Genomic DNA, 19,297 nt, shown 5'->3' on the forward strand with positions numbered 1-19,297 from the left:
AAACAGTGACAGATAGCAGCCTGGGGGGAAACACTGCTAAACCATGGTCCCTATCTGTGTCGGTGTGCGTTTAAAAACAGTGACAGATAGCAGCCTGGGGGGAAACACTGCTAAACCATGGTCCCTATCTGTGTCGGTGTGCGTTTAAAAACAGTGACAGATAGCAGCCTGGGGGGAAACACCGCTAAACCATGGTCCCTATCTGTGTCGGTGTGCGTTTAAAAACAGTGACAGATAGCAGCCTGGGGGAAAACACTGCTAAACCATGGTCCCTATCTGTGTCGGTGTGCGTTTAAAAACAGTGACAGAAAGCAGCCTGGGGGAAAACACTGCTAAACCATGGTCCCTATCTGTGTCGGTGTGCGTTTAAAAACAGTGACAGATAGCAGCCTGGGGGAAAACACTGCTAAACCATGGTCCCTATCTGTGTCGGTGTGTGTTTAAAAACAGTGACAGATAGCAGCCTGGGGGAAAACACTGCTAAACCATGGTCCCTATCTGTGTCGGTGTGTGTTTAAAAACAGTGACAGATAGCAGCCTGGGGGAAAACACTGCTAAACCATGGTCCCTATCTGTGTCGGTGTGTGTTTAAAAACAGTGACAGATAGTGACTACATCTGTTGGTCTACTGTAGGGTCTTATATTGTAACAAAGTAAATGTAGTGATGGGGAATGTAGGGGATTATTTTAAGACAGTTCCAGCCACACCAATTCCATCTAGCGTCGTCTGTCACGAGGTGGGGGGTCACTGTGGCTGCGGGAGCGTCTGGCCCCCCCTGCACTGCTGCCCCCAGGTCTGCGGTAGCAGTCTTCTCTGTGTTTGTCACTCTCTCCATCTCTGCCCCAGTCTCTCTCCCGCTCTCTGTACCGCTCCCCCTCGCCTCTTTCTCCAGATGCAGCACTCGCGGCTTTCATCCTTTCTTTGCGATCTTCCTCCCTTTTCTTCTCCACCTCCTCTTGCTGCTCCTTCCTCCTCTTCTCTCGCTCCTTCATCCGCTCTTGATGAGCTGTCTCCTTCTGTGAAAACTGCCCACAAAGAGACAGAACATGGGAGAACGTCAGAGATGTGGACTGTGAACAATTGAAATCAATACTTTCAACAAATGTAAGGAAGGACATGTAGACCCTATATCAATAACAAATGAATCTATAATCTTGTTCAGATAGTTGAGTTGTGTGTATAACTGACCTGCTCTTCTGTGAGGGGGAGCCAGTATATACAAGGGGCTGCTTTGGTTTTCTTGAACAGTTCATCCAGCAGTTTGACAGGAGGTTCATCTGCAGCTTTCTCTGAAGAAACACAAAGAGTAAACATACAGTTGACACAACAGGGCACAGATCGAAACACCCATCTTTCCATCACCAACTCGTCACCTTTCTTGTCCATCTTCCTCTCCTTGCGTTTCCTCTCTCTGGAGCGGGGTCGTCTGGGGACCGCTTCCTCTCCAGGTTTTCCTGGACCAATGTCCTGGACCTTGTCCCTGTCCCACTCCCTCTCCGCCCGGGTCCTCTCCCTGTGCTCCATCTCACGCTCCGCCCACTGTTCCCGTTCGGGCAGGAGAGGGGGCAGGGCCGCCCCCCGACCAGGCACCGCCGCAGCCCCCCGCTCACCCTCCCCAGCCCTCTCTGGGGGAGGCAGGCCTCTGTGGAAATCCAGCTACAGAGGAAGGGGAGCGTTACCATAACGATATGGGAACGATATCCATCATCAGGTAGGGCAAAACCACGAGAACGCAGATAATCTTACCTCCTCCTGCTGAATGAAGTCCAAACTGAGGAACTTGGGGTTGCTTTGAGGCCATTTCACCCCATGCAGGGCTGCACGAGTGGCAATTGACTCCTCTGCACTGGAGTACTGGAAGAAAAAGGAGAGCAAGACAGGACATCCATGAGGAACAGTGAGGCTTGCCTTAGATAAGACAGAATAGGGAGATGTAGGTGATGTTCTGGGCTGCACCTCACATGACAACCTCGTCCCCCCTATAGTCAAATGCACTAGCTTTGACCACAGCCTCCGACAGATGATAACAAGAAGTTTACTATACGGAGAATAGGATATCGGTTGAGACACAGCCCTGGATTCAGGATGATAGCTAACAGACAGAGACGTACTGTGACGTAGCAGTGAGATTTGATCTTGTCGATCCAGAAACCGTCCTCGTGCACGGTGCCGGTCCTACCGAGCAGCTCCTTCAGCTGGCTCAGGGTGAACGGACGAACCAGGTTGGACACGTGGACGATGTTGGACACTTTGCCTCGTGGAGGAGAGGGCTGCTTGGCCATGCGGACAGGGTCATCTATACTGATGGACACGCCAGACTTCTGCTGGCTGATGGAGCGACGGATCATTGTGTCACTGGGGGTCACTGAGGAGAGGAAAAGATAGAGATACATCAACCTGACCTCACTCAACATATCAAAGGGTAGAATCTAGCCCAGGGTTAGAGGTTTTGATCTGATAAGAAAATTAAGTTTATCTTCAATTTTGGATCAATCTATCACCTGTTTTCATCTCCATGGGGGGAGAGGTGCATTGTCTCTCCATGGAGTCTCTCTGGAATGAGCCATCCATCTTATTCTCTCTATCTCCTTTAACCTCCCTTCCATCCTCTCGGTCTTCCTCCTCGTGTTCACTCCTCTTGGACTCCTTCTGTCCATTCTCCTGGGTCACTGACGGGACCACCTACATTACAGGTGGGTGGAGAAGAGGCGCACACACGTTTTAATATGACATTCACAAATGCTAATAGCTTTGGGTTAATTAAGGATGTTAGCCGTTATAGTAAATCCTACTGAATGCACCTTTATTAATGAGTGCAGAAAAAACAATTTCCAGTAATACATTCCTACTACTTGAAACTAGATAAAATGTACAGTCCACAGACCAGGTGAAGTTAAAGTTGAACTCTGACCTGTGTGACTGTGCGTCTGATCTTGAGGTCCTGCTCACCCCGCTCCCTGCCCTCCTCCTCCACCCCAGAGAGGTGATCCTCCTCTGGGTGCAGATCCACCACCATCTCCTGGCCTGGACACAGTCTGATGTCTGGGATCAGAGACTGGGGAAAAACAGAATCAACAGATTAGGGGTGGGAGAAAGAAGCATCAAGACTCAGATAGTAAAAAGTTTGATAGTATTCATTCTGAGGTGTTTTAGATAATGAATATGTACAAGAGTATTTTTTGCAGTGTACTGATGCTATACCTTCAGAGAGTCTGTGGTGATGCTCATGGATGATTTCTTGGTTGTGACTGCAGTGCTGGACCCCCATCGCCTCTTCCTCCCAGCCCCAGACTCTGTTTCGCCCTCTGCAGTGACAGCACCTGGAGAGGCCTTGCTGCCTGGAAGACATAGGGGAATTTAACCATGGCCAAACGCACAATCGCAAGCACACACACACACATCTATAACTGGCGCTCACTCACACATACACACTCACACACAACAGGCATGAGCGTTTAGAGGGAGGTATACTCACTGCTAAGGGAGATCCTACGGGCTGTGAATGCTTTTGGTGTCACACACTGAAACAAAAAGAAAAACACACCCCAAAGTAGAGAGGGGAAAAGGTGAGAGGTAGAGATGAAGAGGTGCATGGACAGATTGAAGGGAAGACAGGACAAGAGAAAGTGGGTGCGTGGGTGAACAAGGGAAGAGAAACTAGATGAGACTGCAGGTCACTTTCCACCTCAACATAGCCAGACTATGAATAGCACCAGAGTCATATAGAAGCGCTATATATATGTCTCTCAATGGCACACTGTAGTTTATATATATGCTTGGTCTCAAAACGGTGCGTATGACTTTAAGATAATGACTGAAGCCCCAAATGTGTTTATGATAGGTGTAGAATGGTGTTAGGGGAGCCGAAGTCTCACACACACAGAAAGACATAGTAGCCTGATGATAATACTGCAGTTTAAATTCATTTCATTGCAATAGAACATCTGAATGGTGTAGCTGGTAAACCAAGAGGCTGCCAGGATTACTGAGTCATAAAACAAGACTATGAAATATTGGGTGGTTTATAACTATTTTTCATTCCAAACTGCAATAAATATGTCAATTAATTCATTTGGATTTGACAATTATGTCAGAATCAATTCCCCCATTTTAGGGTAAGAGGAGGGAGTCAACAAACTATGCATTTTCTAAATATAGTTTTTGGGTAAATAATAACATTGAGAAAATGACTACTTATTCCCTGGTACCACTGACACCTGATGCTTACTGGGATGGATATGGCCCAATCTTGACTGCATGTACTGTATCTAGGCAACAAGGGTCCAATCAAAGGAGGTTGTCAAGTTTGGGTGGAAATCTGACAGCTGGTTGGCAGGCAGGACGGACTCTGTAGTTCAGTGGTGGCAGGGCTTGAGTGGCTTTTGAAAAGGTTTTGGAGTCAAGTCCTTAAGGAGGTCAGATATCAGTCCTTTCAGATATTTGTCATGCCTTTCTGTTGTGACTGTCCAACTGAGGTTCAATGGAGATGGGTCAAGGATAATCAATAATTAACAAGTGTCACTCCAAACACTAGAAGGGGCGTAAGCAGACACCCTCTTCCTCCGGGGCATTAGGAGACAGTGTTGAGTGACAGGTAGCAGCAGAAAAAGCGATCAAATTGGCAAGTCCCTTTTTCTACCAACAACTAGACATTTGGTTGTGAGTCCAAAGAAGTGCTGAAGACCATTGAGAAAGTTAACAAATGTCCAAGATCATGTCTTTGAAAAACAGCCATGAAGAGAGGCCCCAAGTTGTCCTCGTGAGAGATTAATTTGGATCCCATTATGAACAGTTGGAGAAAATCCCAAAATGTCCTCTCTCAGAGAACCCACTTAGTCCAGAACAAATATCGACCAGTTAAACTGTCCATTAAGCAGCACATTCGGGTGTAGATGGTGAGAAGATAAATGTACTGAAGTGACCCCATGGGAAGACATCTACAGGCCTGTCGTTGAAGGGTTTGAAACAGTCTATTGAGTGTCTGCCTCTTCATCTCCACTCTGACCCCTCTGTGTGGTGAGATTGTATGTGGCCATACAGGTGTGTATGAACCAGTTGAGCCAGGTGTTGGTGACAGACAGACGAGATCAGTCATCCCAAACCCTCAGCCCATTAGTCCAATCAAGTGCCATCTCCGGGGCAACGTGGCTTTTGTTGCCACAGCTGTCCCACTGCAGTGCAGACTCGGGGGCCTATCTGTGGTATACCCAGGGCTCTTGGGGACATTGGAACAGGTGCAGCAGTAGTGGCAGAAGTAGTATGCAGGTACCATTATGGGCAATGGAAGAGGCATGAGCACCTTTATAACAAAGCAATCAATGGGGTTTTAAACATCAGCCACAGTAAGAGCATATCCCCTGCTGGTTCTGTCTGAGAGAGCATCAGCAAAGGTTAAGAAAAATACACAGCTAAGTAAAAAAAAATTAATAATCACCTTGCTAATTAAACCTCTTTTTTTTTAAGGAGGGGGCAATGTCACCGAATCAGTATCTTAACACTACAAAAAAAAAGGACTTAACTTTCATTTAGATATACATACATACATACAGTGGGGCAAAAAAGTATTTAGTCAGCCACCAATTGCACAAGTTCTCCCACTTAAAAAGATGAGGCCTGTAATTTTCATCAAAAGGTACACTTCAACTATGACAGACAAAATGAGATTTTTTTCTCTCCAGAAAATCACATTGTAGGATTTTTAATTAATTTATTTGTAAATTATGGTGGAAAATAGGTATTTGGTCACCTATAAACAAGCAAGATTTCTGTCTCTCACAGACTTGTACCTTCTTTAAGAGGCTCCTCTGTCCTCCACTCGTTACCTGTATTAATGGCACCTGTTTGAACTTGTTATCAGTATAAAAGACACCTGTCCACAACCTCAAACAGTCACACTCCAAACTCCACTATGGCCAAGACCAAAGAGCTGTCAAAGGACACCAGAAACAAAATTGTAGACCTGCACCAGGCTGGGAAGACTGAATCTGCAATAGGTAAGCAGCTAGGTTTGAAGAAATCAACTGTGGGAGCAATTATTAGGAAATGGAAGACATACAAGACCACTGATAATCTCCCTCGATCTGGTGCTCCACGCAAGATCTCACCCCGTGGGGTCAAAATGATCACAAGAACGGTGAGCAAAAATCCCAGAACCACACGGGGGGACCTAGTGAATGACCTGCAGAGAACTGGGACCAAAGTAATAAAGCCTACCATCAGTAACACACTACACCGCCAGGGACTCAAATGCTGCAGTGCCAGACGTGTCCACCTGCTTAAGCCAGTACATGTCCAGGCCCGTCTGAAGTTTGCGCTAGAGAGCATTTGGATGATCCAGAAGAAGATTGGGAGAATGTCATATGGTCAGATGAAACCAAAATATAACTTTTTGGTAAAAACTCAACTCGTCATGTTTGGAGGACAAAGAATGCTGAGTTGCATCCAAAGAACACCACACCTACTGTGAAGCATGAGGGTGGAAACATCATGCTTTGGGGTTGTTCATCTGCAAAGGGACCAGGACGACTGATCCGTGTAAAGGAAAGAATGAATGGGGCCATGTATCGTGAGATTTTGAGTGAAAACCTCCTTCCATCAGCAAGGGCATTGAAGATGAAACGTGGCTGGGTCTTTCAGCATGACAATGATCCCAAACACACCGCCCGGGCAACGAAGGAGTGGCTTCGTAAGAAGCTTATTTTATACTTATTTTCCACCATAATTTGCAAATAAATTCATTAAAAATCCTACAATGTGATTTATACACACACATATGTGTACACATATATATATGTGTGTGTGTGTGATATATATATATACACACACATATACATACATAACAATGTCTCATTTTCTTTTTGCTTAAATCCCCCTGTCCCATTGTAGGCAATTAAGTGCTTTTAGGTCATGAAAAATGCTAAGTGATGAGATGTGTGTGTGTGTGTGTATATATATATATATATATATATATATATATATATATATATACACACGTGTGTGTGTGTGTGTGTGTGTGTGTGTGTGTGTGTGTGTGTGTGTGTGTGTGTGTGTGTGTGTGTGTGTGTGTGTGTGTGTGTGTGTATATATATATGTATACACACACACACAAATAAATAAACTGCTCAACAAAAATTAAGGGAACACTTAAACAACACAATGTAACTCCAAGTCAATCACACTTCTGTGAAATCAAACTGTCCACTTGTCCAATTTCACATGCTGTTGTGCAAATGGAATAGACAACAGGTGGAAATTATAGGCAATTAGCAAGGAAACCCCAATAAAGGAGTGGTTCTGCAGGTGGTGACCACAGACAACTTCTCAGTTCCTATGCAGGCCAGTACATCAGGAGACGTGGAGGAGGCCGTAGGAGGGCAACAACCCAGCAGCAGGACCGCTACCTCCGCCTTTGTGCAAGGAGGAGCACTGGCAGAGCCTTGCAAAATGACCTCCAGCAGGCCACAAATGTGCATGTGTCTGCTCAAACGGTCAGAAACAGACTCCATGAGGGTGGTATGAGTGCCCGAAGTCCACAGGTGGGGGTTGTGCTTACAGCCCAACACCTTGCAGGACGTTTGGTGTTTGCCAGAGAACACCAAGATTGGCAAATTCGCCATTGGCGCCCTGTGCTCTTCACAGATGAAAGCAGGTTCACACTGAGCACATGTGACAGACGTGACAGAGTCTGGAGACGCCGTGGAGAATGTTCTGCTGCCTGCAACATCCTCCAGCATGACCGGTTTGGCGGTGGGTCAGTCATGGTGTGGGGTGGCACACCTCAATGTGCTCGCCAGAGGTAGCCTGACACCTCAATGTGCTCGCCAGAGGTAGCCTGACTCCCATTAGGTACCGAGATGAGATCCTCAGACCCCTTGTGAGACCATATGCTGGTGCGGTTGGCCCTGGGGTCCTCCTAATGCAAGACAATGCTAGACCTCATGTGGCTGGAGTGTGTCAGCAGTTCCTGCAAGAGGAAGGCATTGATGCTATGGACTGGCCCGCCCGTTCCCCAGACCTGAATCCAATTGAACACATATGGGACATCATGTCTCGCTCCATCCACTAACACCACAGACTGTCCAGGAGTTTGCGGATGCTTTAGTCCAGGTCTGGGAGATCCCTCAGGAGACCATCCGCCACCTCATCAGGAGCATGCCCAAGCATTGTAGGGAGGTCATACAGGCACGTGGAGGCCACACACACACTACTGAGCCTCATTTTGACTTGTTTTAAGGACATTACATCAAAGTTGGATCAGCCTGTAGTGTGGTTTTCCACTTTAATTTTGAGTGTGACTCCAAATCCAGACCTCCATGGGTTGATACATTTGATTTCCATTGATCATTTTTGTGTGATTTTGTTGTCAGCACATTCAACTATGTAAAGAAAAATGTATTTAATAAGAATATTTCATTCATTCAGATCTAGGATGTGTTATTTTAGTGTTCCCTTTATTTTTTTGAGCAGTGTGTATATATATATATATATATATATATATGACAGAGGAATTTAAGCAAAAAGAAAATGAGAGGTACGCTCAATAGTACCACCTAAAACTATGACCAAAAACAAACACCTCAACTCCAATTCCTCACTGATATGGTTCATTTTGATGGCTGACAACTGGAGTGATGCCTCCTCACTCATTGGCCAGCGACAGTCCGAGCCCTCTTTTCAGAGTCATGAAATCCCAGTGTTCCTCAGTGGCCTTACCTCCTCACTGCTCTCAGGAGCCTTCTTAGGCTCAGCCATGGCAGCCTCATTCACCTCCCTATGGAGAGAATGAAAATGAGTGATGACAAGAGGATGGGGGGGGGGTTCTAGTTCATGGCAAAAAGGTATTCAGAAGAGGGTAAAAAATAAAATGCAATATGGGGATAGGATGTACAAGCAATATGGTAGTGTCCTGTCCAAAAAATAATGACCTGCCTAACAGGGTGCTCCATGCAGATTGCTGTAGCAGAGACAAGAAGAGCTGCAATATCTGGTGCAACTACTCCATATCACCAAATAAGGCGGGAATCCCTCATCTGCACATTTGCTTTTTTAGCATTTACTTCCATAAGAGTACAAGCCTCATTGATAAAATATTATGCGTTTGTTTTGCGCTAAATCAAAACCTAGAACTTGCTCTATTAGAATGTAATCATGCTTCCGTAAAAAATGAACTTGATGTATGAAATGAGGTCTGCTAACAAAATAGACAACAGATAAAAATGTGTATGCTTATGATTGCCATTCGCGCATTCTCTGTCCAATTCATGCAGGGTCTGCAGTCACTTTGAAAAGCAAGGCCCGTTGAAATATCCTATTCAAGCGCAATCCCTTTTCACTTGGTTCATTCATTAATTCCGTCAAGGAGCGGCACAGTACAATGAGAGCGGTGACTTAACGCCCCCATACAACTCCCGTCCACCCACCCACCATCATTCAACAGGAGGACTCTTGTGCTTCGCATTAAGAATCTGACAGCGCAAAATGTATCGCTACAAAATTGCAATGGGTTCTAAAAGCTGGACGAGAAACAATGTCGCTACAATTCAACACTGCAAACTGGGTGTTGCTTTAAAATCCAAGCACCACGACGAACAATCTCTTCTCTTCCTACCTTATGCTTAACGGCTTTTAATCCCCCCGGACAGCATTTTTACTAAACCTGGTAGAGAGCCAAATATCTCAGCCGGATTAAACCATACAAGGAGACACGCTTTGCAATGAATTAGGCTGCTGGCCGATGCAATGCGTTGTCATCGGTTACAACCAAACCATACACGTAGCACAGCCATATTGAATGAAAAAGGAGACAGGAAAAAAAGGACCCTCATTTTCTCAGTCACACCGGTTTCTAGGCAGTCGCATTAAACGCCTGAAAGGAATTGTATTAACCTGCGATTATTCCGTTGACAACACATTTAATAATAGGGGGTCAAGCACCGCATGTTTTAATGGTATTGTTATTTTCCTGCCGTTTGGTATACAAATAGAGATTGTAAAACTTGCGAGTTTGACACTTGTATTCTCTGGTATTTTTCAGATTGGCTTTATGGAGTTACAGTGCCTTGCGAAAGTATTCGGCCCCCTTGAACTTTGCGACCTTTTGCCACATTTCAGGCTTCAAACATAAAGATGTAAAACTGTATTTTTTTGTGAAGAATCAACAACAAGTGGGACACAATCATGAAGTGGAACGACATTTATTGGATATTTCAAACTTTTTTAACAAATCAAAAACGGAAAAATTGGGCGTGCAAAATTATTCAGCCCCTTTACTTTCAGTGCAGCAAACTCTCTCCAGAAGTTCAGTGAGGATCTCTGAATGATCCAATGTTGACCTAAATGACTAATGATGATAAATACAATCCACCTGTGTGTAATCAAGTCTCCGTATAAATGCACCTGCACTGTGATAGTCTCAGAGGTCCGTTAAAAGTGCAGAGAGCATCATGAAGAACAAGGAACACACCAGGCAGGTCCGAGATACTGTTGTGAAGAAGTTTAAAGCCGGATTTGGATACAAAAAGATTTCCCAAGCTTTAAACATCCCAAGGAGCACTGTGCAAGCGATAATATTGAAATGGAAGGAGTATCAGACCACTGCAAATCTACCAAGACCTGGCCGTCCCTCTAAACTTTCAGCTCATACAAGGAGAAGACTGATCAGAGATGCAGCCAAGAGGCCCATGATCACTCTGGATGAACTGCAGAGATCTACAGCTGAGGTGGGAGACTCTGTCCACAGGACAACAATCAGTCGTATATTGCACAAATCTGGCCTTTATGGAAGAGTGGCAAGAAGAAAGCCATTTCTTAAAGATATCCATAAAAAGTGTCATTTAAAGTTTGCCACAAGCCACCTGGGAGACACACCAAACATGTGGAAGAAGGTGCTCTGGTCAGATGAAACCAAAATTGAACTTTTGGCAACAATGCAAAACGTTATGTTTGGCGTAAAAGCAACACAGCTCATCACCCTGAACACACCATCCCCACTGTCAAACATGGTGGTGGCAGCATCATGGTTTGGGCCTGCTTTTCTTCAGCAGGGACAGGGAAGATGGTTAGAATTGATGGGAAGATGGATGGAGCCAAATACAGGACCATTCTGGAAGAAAACCTGATGGAGTCTGCAAAAGACCTGAGACGGGGACGGAGATTTGTCTTCCAACAAGACAATGATCCAAAACATAAAGCAAAATCTACAATGGAATGGTTCAAAAATAAACATATCCAGGTGTTAGAATGGCCAAGTCAAAGTCCAGACCTGAATCCAATCAAGAATCTGTGGAAAGAACTGAAAACTGCTGTTCACAAATGCTCTCCATCCAACCTCACTGAGCTCGAGCTGTTTTGCAAGGAGGAATGGGAAAAAATGTCAGTCTCTCGATGTGCAAAACTGATAGAGACATACCCCAAGCGACTTACAGCTGTAATCGCAGCAAAAGGTGGCGCTACAAAGTATTAACTTAAGGGGGCTGAATAATTTTGCACGCCCAATTTTTCAGTTTTTGATTTGTTAAAAAAGTTTGAAATATCCAATAAATGTCGTTCCACTTCATGATTGTGTCCCACTTGTTGTTGATTCTTCACAAAAAAATACAGTTTTATATCTTTATGTTTGAAGCCTGAAATGTGGCAAAAGGTCGCAAAGTTCAAAGGGGCCGAATACTTTCGCAAGGCACTGTAAGTGTTTGGAATAGCAAACGTAATAATCAGTATTCTGAATAGACTGCACACAAAAGTTAGCTATATTTTTTATTAAGATAATCATTTTATGTGGAGCATTGGTGGTCTGAAAATGAATTTGAATAAACTGGGTCAAATTGGAAACCTGCAGCTACTAGACAGTTATCACCCTATTTTAAATAATTTTACTTGGCTTGCTTGAATGATGAGCCAAGCAGACAATAACCAACATGACCTTGAGTTGATGGCAATGTTCCTTCTAAACTGCGGGTGGGCTCGCAGTAGCTAAGAGACTGCTGCAAGCAGAGTGCAGAAGAAATAACAGTCCATGGAGAAAAGCACATTAACTCAACTTCCTAGTTTCCCCAGTTAGTTAACACTATCAACTTTTTCCCCGTTTCTGTGGCAATTGTGATCGAATCAACGCAATATTAGCCACTTTCGATGCAACATAGCAAAACTATTTTGTTGTAGCGTGAACGCATCAGAGTAGGATTGTATTGCCCAGGACTCAGCCTGTACTCTACACACACCGGTGCGGCATAACCAATCAGAGCTGCAGTAGGCCTATATGCAAATAGATCTGTGCTATTTATTTAGAAATAGACTGTTTACAGCTGTGGTCGTCAGTAGATGCGCTTGTTTTGAGAACAAAGCGAAAGCTGCATGTAGCCATGTGTGCACATGTTGTTCATATTCTTTGCTAGTTAGTGAGTTATTAGCCCAGTTATAGATCATTTGTAGTCAGCAATAGGGAGTGATTGATTCCTACAAGAGCACAAAGAGTACATTTTGTAGACATATTTGAAAAGCAAGTCAAGTAAAGAGCTTTTCTTTTTGGTCAAAAGGGGCAGTGTTGCATTAGCCTATAGCCAGAGGGTAGCATAATTTGTCTGATTGTCTAACAATATTATGGAAATAATAATGCATTTTATTTGTAAAGTGGTTTCTTGCATCAACCACATCATTTTCAGTCAACGCCTTGTCCAAAGGACAAGTGGATGAACAGGTTAATGTCAAGCCCTGCGTGTTTTCCCCCCCAAAAGTCTCATGGAATGTAGGCCTACAATGAACACCACACATTGGCTGCTACTGTAGGCTGAAAGATAGCTGTTCTATTTCCATGTTAAAAGGTTATGGGATGCACCATATATAGGTATCGGCCGATATTATCTAAAAATGCCAGTATCAGCCAATGTCTAGTTTAACGCCAATGTGCAAAACCGATTTATATAACGTAGGTACATGACGTAATGTCGCCAGGTAAAATTATACAACACAGCAACACAGCATTCCTATCCTGCTAGCTAGCTAGCCAGCCTGCAACTTAACCCCGTTGCCCAAAGCCCACATTATAAGCAGCCAGCTAGCTTCATCTGGCTAGTGAGGCTCGACCAGAACAGGTTGTGTTGTAAAGCTAGCTACAATAAGGATTAGGCACAATAGTGGAATTTGCGGTTTGCCTACAAAATAAAAGCATGTCATTGACAGTGAAGCAAATAGAATTATGCTATACTTTTATTTTGAAGTCTAACTGCAAAGTCCACTACTGTGGCTAATCCTTATTGTGACAAGCTTCACAGATGGATCTGACCATCATAAATCAAATAATATAACGGTCTTCTAAATTAGGGTTATTTTAGATGATGACACCTAGCTATATAGTTAGCTAGCGAACTATAGCCACTGAAACAGATGTTGTTTTGCTATGTTTTTGGGGAAGAACATTGTTTGCATCCATGAGCTAGCAAGCTTTTTATGACCAACACTGTAGGTGCGCGAGACAACTTTACCAGCATCATAGCATACATATCGATGAATCGTGGTGACGTATGAAATTCTAGTGCTAGTGTAATCAATGTGTAATAACTACCTAAAAAAATGTATGAACACGTTAAATAATTTTGTGAAGTGCAATCATATTCAGGTCCTGATTGGTCAAATAGTGTTATTTGATGCCTGTCTTTTTTGACACGCAAAGACCCAAACGGCGTCCCATAGAAATCCTGGTTGAGAATGAAACGACTGAACAACGAAACAGCACAGCAAGTAAGTGAAAGAAAAAGGTTTTGATTATGTTTTACTGGTAATGGGGACATATGTAAATGGAAGCAATAACTTTTTGGTCAGTGTGGTGTGCGTGTGTAACCTTTATTTAACTAGGCAAGTCAGTTAAGAACAAATTCTTATTTACAACGACGGCCTACCCCGGCCAAACCCGGACGACGCTGGGCCAATTGTGTGCCACCCTATGGGACTCCAAATCACGTCCAGATGTGATACAGCCTGGATTCGAATCAGGGACTGTAGTGACGCCTCTTGCACTGAGATGCAGTGCCTTAGACCGATGTGTCCATTTGTGTGTGTTAACTATTTAAACTGTACTAAAACGCTTAAAAGTCCGCAAAAATTGTCAATATCAGGATCAGCTTTTTTTGGTAAGGAAAATATCACGTCGGTATCGGCCAAAAATATAATATTGATGCATCACTCAAGGCAAGGGATGGCTACTTTGAAGAATCTCAAATCTAAATTACATTTGTATATCACTTTTTTGGTTACTACATGATACTACTAACCCTAACCCATATGTGTTATTTCATAGTTTTGATGTCTTCACTATATACACTGCTCAAAAAAATAAAGGGAACACTAAAATAACACATCCTAGATCTGAATGAATGAAATATTCTTATTAAATACTTTTTTCTTTACATAATTGAATGTGCTGACAACAAAAATCACACAAAAATTATCAATGGAAATCAAATTGATCAACCCATGGAGGTCTGGATTTGGAGTCACATTCAAAATTAAAGTGGAAAACCACACTACAGGCTGATCCAACTTTGATGTAATGTCCTTAAAACAAATCAAAATGAGGCTCAGTAGTGTGTGTGGCCTCCACGTGCCTGTATGACCTCCCTACAACGCCTGGGCATGCTCCTGATGAGGTGGTGGATGGTCTCCTGAGGGATCTCCTCCCAAACCTGGACTAAAGCATCCGCCAACTCCTGGACAGTCTGTGGTGCAACGTGGCGTTGGTGGATGGAGCGAGACATGATGTCCCAGATGTGCTCAATTGGATTCAGGTCTGGGGAACGGGCGGGCCAGTCCATAGCATCAATGCCTTCCTCTTGCAGGAACTGCTGACACACTCCAGCCACATGAGGTCTAGCATTGTCTTGTATTAGGAGGAACCCAGGGCCAACCGCACCAGCATATGGTCTCACAAGGGGTCTGAGGATCTCATCTCGGTACCTAAATGGCAGTCAGGCTACCTCTGGCGAGCACATGGAGGGCTGTGCGGCCCCCCAAAGAAATGCCACCCCACACCATGACTGACCCACCGCCAAACCGGTCATGCTGGAGGATGTTGCAGGCAGCAGAACGTTCTCCATGGCGTCTTCAGACTGTCACATGTGCTCAGTGTGAACCTGCTTTCATCTGTGAAAAGCACAGGGCGCCAGTGGCGAATTTGCCAATCTTGGTGTATTCTGGCAAATGCCAAACATCCTGCACGGTGTTGGGCTGTAAGCACAACCCCCACCTGTGGATGTCGGGCCCTCATACCACCCTCATGGAGTCTGTTTCTGACCGTTTGAGCAGACACATGCACATTTGTGGCCTGCTGGAGGTCATTTTGCAGGGCTCTGGCAGTGCTCCTCCTTACACAAAGGCGGAGGTAGCGGTCCTGCTGCTGGGTTGTTGCCCTCCTACGGCCTCCTCCACGTCTCCTGATGTACTGGCCTGTCTCTTGGTAGCGCCTCCATGCTCTGGACACTGCGCTGACAGACACAGCAAACCTTCTTCCCACAGCTCGCATTGATGTGCCATCCTGGATGAGCTGCACTACCTGAGCAACTTGTGTGGGTTGTAGACTCCGTCTCATGCTACCACTAGAGTGAAAGCACCGCCAGCATTCAAAAGTGACCAAAACATCAGCCAGGAAGCATAGGAACTGAGAAGTGGTCTGTGGTTATCACCTGCAGAACCACTCCTTTATTGGGGGTGTCTTGCTAATTGCCTATAATTTCTACCTGTTTTCTATTCCATTTGCACAACAGCATGTGAAATGTATTGTCAATCAGTGTTGCTTCCTAAGTGGACAGTTTGATTTCACAGAAGTGTGATTGACTTGGAGTTACATTGTGTTGTTTAAGTGTTCCCTTTATTTTTTTGAGCAGTTATATATATATATATATGAGTAGGTGTGTCCAAACTTTTGACTGCTACTGTGTCTTTTGCACCAATTCTATAAACTCACCTTGTAGTGTCTGTCTTTACCTCCTCTCCCTCGCTGTCCTTCTGCCCATTGTCTTCTCCTGCATGTATTCCAAGGAATGGTTTCTGATGGTCATGAAGAGGGTGGTGTCAGAGGAGAAGAACCATAAAATAAAAGATATTTAGATTTGTAGAGAATAAAGAGACTACAGTTTGAATCTCTGCTGACCTTCCTGTGTCTGGCTCGATCAATGTTTATGTCCTCTTCCTCCTCCCCAGATACTCGCTTTTTATGCTGTGGGGCTTTTGGGGCCTCAGTTGGATCCTCAGGTTGACTAACCGTTTCCGTATCCTGGGATATGGTGTTTGTCTGAGGTTTCTCAGGCTAAGGGAGAACGAGAACAAGTAAATGAATTGTATATTGTGCAGAATATCAAGACATATGAGCAGCTGAGTCACAGTTGTAAGTATACATCTGTCATTTAGGCAACTTATGGTTAAAATAAGAATGATGCGTGTTTGTGTAATGCCATCATTACGTCTCGGCTTGTCTTCTTTTTTATTCCCCCCCCCCCCCCCCCCTTTCTCCCCAATTTTGTGCTATTGAGTAAGCAATGCAAAGACAAAAAACAGTACATGACAATTGACTTGATCATCTTTTAATATTTCATCATTGTTTTGCTTGAAGTTGTTTCATGTTTATTGTGTGATTTACACGTACATCATGTAGGCTTAAAGAGTCCAGCAAGAGCACACCTAGACCTATACCATGTACTTATATACACACACACACACAGAAAACCCCTTTGCCTCCATCTGTTACTACTAGAGCGAAACATGTTATTCATAAATCAGAAGCATTCCTGAAACATCGAACATCTGGATTTGATCACTTCGACAAGGTTACTTTGAACATGAATGAAATAACAGCTTCTAATCTCCAATGGCCATTGATTGTCACTACTTGGGTGGTCTTGTAAAATCTAGGCCCTGACAAAATGAAAAACAAAAACAACCTAAAGAAAATCCAAGTACTAGGCTACATGGTTAATGAACATTACTATTCTCATATTGCTGTTGGATCATCATTTCATTGATTGAGAGAGAGAGAAAGAACACATATAGACCACTCACCCTTCTACCACTGGGAGTGGTGTGTGTTTTGCCCTGGGATGATGATGAACCAGACGAACCTGAGGACGACGACCCAGAGTCAGAATCTGAAGAGTCATTCGACGAGGAAGACAGTCTTCCCAGCTTTTCTTCTTTCTTTTGATTTCTCTCCCTTCCTTTTTCTACCTTGCCTTCCACTGGTTGGGGTGAGGGAGGTAGCACAGCTCCCGCTGGACCTGAGGGGGTGTTTGCTTCTCTGGCCATCTCTCCCACCGCCTGTTTGTCTGTCTCCTCTCTATGTGCTTGGACATACTCCTCTGAGACCAGGCTCTTACCCTTTTCTTCTTCAGGACTCTTGCCCAGTGTGGCAATCACTGGGGTCTCCCTCTCTGGCCCTGTCGTCCCCAACGTGTCTGCTCCAGAAACAGGGACCCCCTGACTTGCAGGCTTCTTTGGTGCTGCTTGCCAAGCAGAAGGCTGGGCCCCCTGCTGAGTACCTTCCTGCTCTGGTTCCCCAGGTTTGCTGGGGGACTGGAGAGCTAAGGACTGAGGATGGGGGCTTTCAGAGAATGTACGGGGCCTCTTGATGACCCCGGATGCAGAAGACTGGCATAGAACTATGGGGTCTCTCAAGAAACGGAACTTCTTGAAGGAGGACTGGGGTGACAGAGACGTTGCTAGAGATTGTGACAGGGGCGTACCAGATCCAGCTGGCCGATTGTCTCTTAATGCTTTTTGGGGTAGGGATGGCACTTTGGGATCCCCACCCTCCTCTGTTGCCGCCATCTTACCTGCTCCTGTGGAGAGGGGAGGAGTAGGCAGGGGGGTACGACCAAACTCACGACTACGCTTCCATGGAGGAAGATGACTCTCCCTCTCCATTTTCTCTCTCTGCAAGGACTTGTCCTGTTCCAAAGCTCTCTCCCTCTCCACTTTCTCTCTGTGCAAGGCCTTCTCCTGTTCCAAAGCGCTCTCCCTCTCCTCTTGCTCTCTGTGCAAGGCCTTCTCCTGTTCCAAAGCTCTCTCCCTCTCCACTTTCTCTCTGTGCAAGGCCTTCTCCTGTTCCAAAGCTCTCTCCCTCTCCTCTTGCTCTCTGTGCAAGGCCTTCTCCTGTTCCAAAGCTCTCTCCCTCTCTCTCTGCAAGGCCTTCTCCTGTTCCAAAGCTCTCTCCCTCTCCTCTCTCTGCAAGGCCTTCTCCTGTTCCAAAGCTCTCTCCCTCTCCTCTCTCTGCAAGGCCTTCTCCTGTTCCAAAGCTCTCTCCCTCTCCTCTCTCTGCAAGGCCTTCTCCTGTTCCAAAGCTCTCTCCCTCTCCTCTTTTTCTCTTTCTCTGTGCAAGGCCTTCTCCTGTTCCAAAGCTCTCTCCTTCTCCTCTTTCTCTCTGTGCAAGGCCTTCTCCTGTTCCAAAGCTCTCTCCTTCTCCTCTTTCTCTCTGTGCAAGGCCTTCTCCTGTTCCAAAGCTCTCTCCTTCTCCTCTTTCTCTCTGTGCAAGGCCTTCTCCTGTTCCAAAGCTCTCTCCTTCTCCTCTTTCTCTCTGTGCAAGGCCTTCTCCTGTTCCAAAGCTCTCTCCTTCTCCTCTTTCTCTCTGTGCAAGGCCTTCTCCTGTTCCAAAGCTCTCTCCTTCTCCTCTTTCTCTCTGTGCAAGGCCTTCTCCTGTTCCAAAGCTCTCTCCTTCTCCTCTTTCTCTCTCTGCAAGGCCTTCTCCTGTTCCAAAGCTCTCTCCCTCTCCTCTTTTTCTCTCTGCAAGGCCTTCTCCTGTTCCAAAGCCTTCTCTTTTTCTCTCTGTAGGACCTTCTCCTGTTCTAAGGCTCTCTCCCTCTCCTCTCTTTCTTTCTCCATGGTTCGTTCTTTCTCAAGGGCTATCTCCCTTTCAATTCTTTCTTGCTCCAAAGCCCTCACCTTCTCCTCCCTCTCTTTCTCCTTCATCTCCCGTTCCAAAGCTTTCTGCCGCTCTAGCTCCAAAACCTTTACCCTCTCCATACGCTCTAGCACCAAAGCCTTCTCCTCCTCCCCCTCTCTCTCCAAAACCTTCTCCTCCTCCCTCTCTCTCTCCAAAGCCTTCTCCTCCTCCCTCTCTCTCTCCAAAGCCTTCTCCTCCTCCCCCTCTCTCTCCAAAGCCTTCTCCTTTCTCTCGCTCTCCAAAGCCGCCTTCTTCCCCTCTCTCTCCAAAGCCTTCTCCTTTCTCTCTCTCTCCAAAGCCTTCTCCTCCTCCCCCTCTCTCTCCAAAGCCTTCTCCTTTCTCTCGCTCTCCAAAGCCGCCTTCTTCCTCTCCAAAGCTTT

The 19,297-nt window shown here is 45.2% G+C and overlaps 1 protein-coding gene across 1 annotated transcript in view; it reads right to left on the reverse strand.

Annotated features, from left to right (window-relative positions):
* The window catches only part of LOC109874898 (apoptotic chromatin condensation inducer in the nucleus-like), a 24,275-nt gene continuing 4,978 nt past the window's right edge, over positions 1-19,297 (reverse strand). The window contains exons 7-19 of the mRNA XM_020466953.2: positions 17,042-18,961; positions 16,137-16,292; positions 15,951-16,033; positions 8,714-8,771; positions 3,477-3,522; positions 3,203-3,339; positions 2,913-3,056; positions 2,503-2,683; positions 2,113-2,366; positions 1,748-1,855; positions 1,375-1,657; positions 1,190-1,290; positions 1-1,026 (exon numbers count right to left, since the gene is read on the reverse strand). Coding sequence (XP_020322542.2) covers positions 718-1,026; positions 1,190-1,290; positions 1,375-1,657; positions 1,748-1,855; positions 2,113-2,366; positions 2,503-2,683; positions 2,913-3,056; positions 3,203-3,339; positions 3,477-3,522; positions 8,714-8,771; positions 15,951-16,033; positions 16,137-16,292; positions 17,042-18,961 — 3,780 coding nt within the window. The 3' untranslated portion in view covers positions 1-717. The remainder of the gene's footprint in view (positions 1,027-1,189; positions 1,291-1,374; positions 1,658-1,747; positions 1,856-2,112; positions 2,367-2,502; positions 2,684-2,912; positions 3,057-3,202; positions 3,340-3,476; positions 3,523-8,713; positions 8,772-15,950; positions 16,034-16,136; positions 16,293-17,041; positions 18,962-19,297) is intronic.

The sequence above is a fragment of the Oncorhynchus kisutch genome, linkage group LG30 (assembly GCF_002021735.2).
Source record: "Oncorhynchus kisutch isolate 150728-3 linkage group LG30, Okis_V2, whole genome shotgun sequence".
Lineage (NCBI taxonomy): Eukaryota > Metazoa > Chordata > Actinopteri > Salmoniformes > Salmonidae > Oncorhynchus > Oncorhynchus kisutch.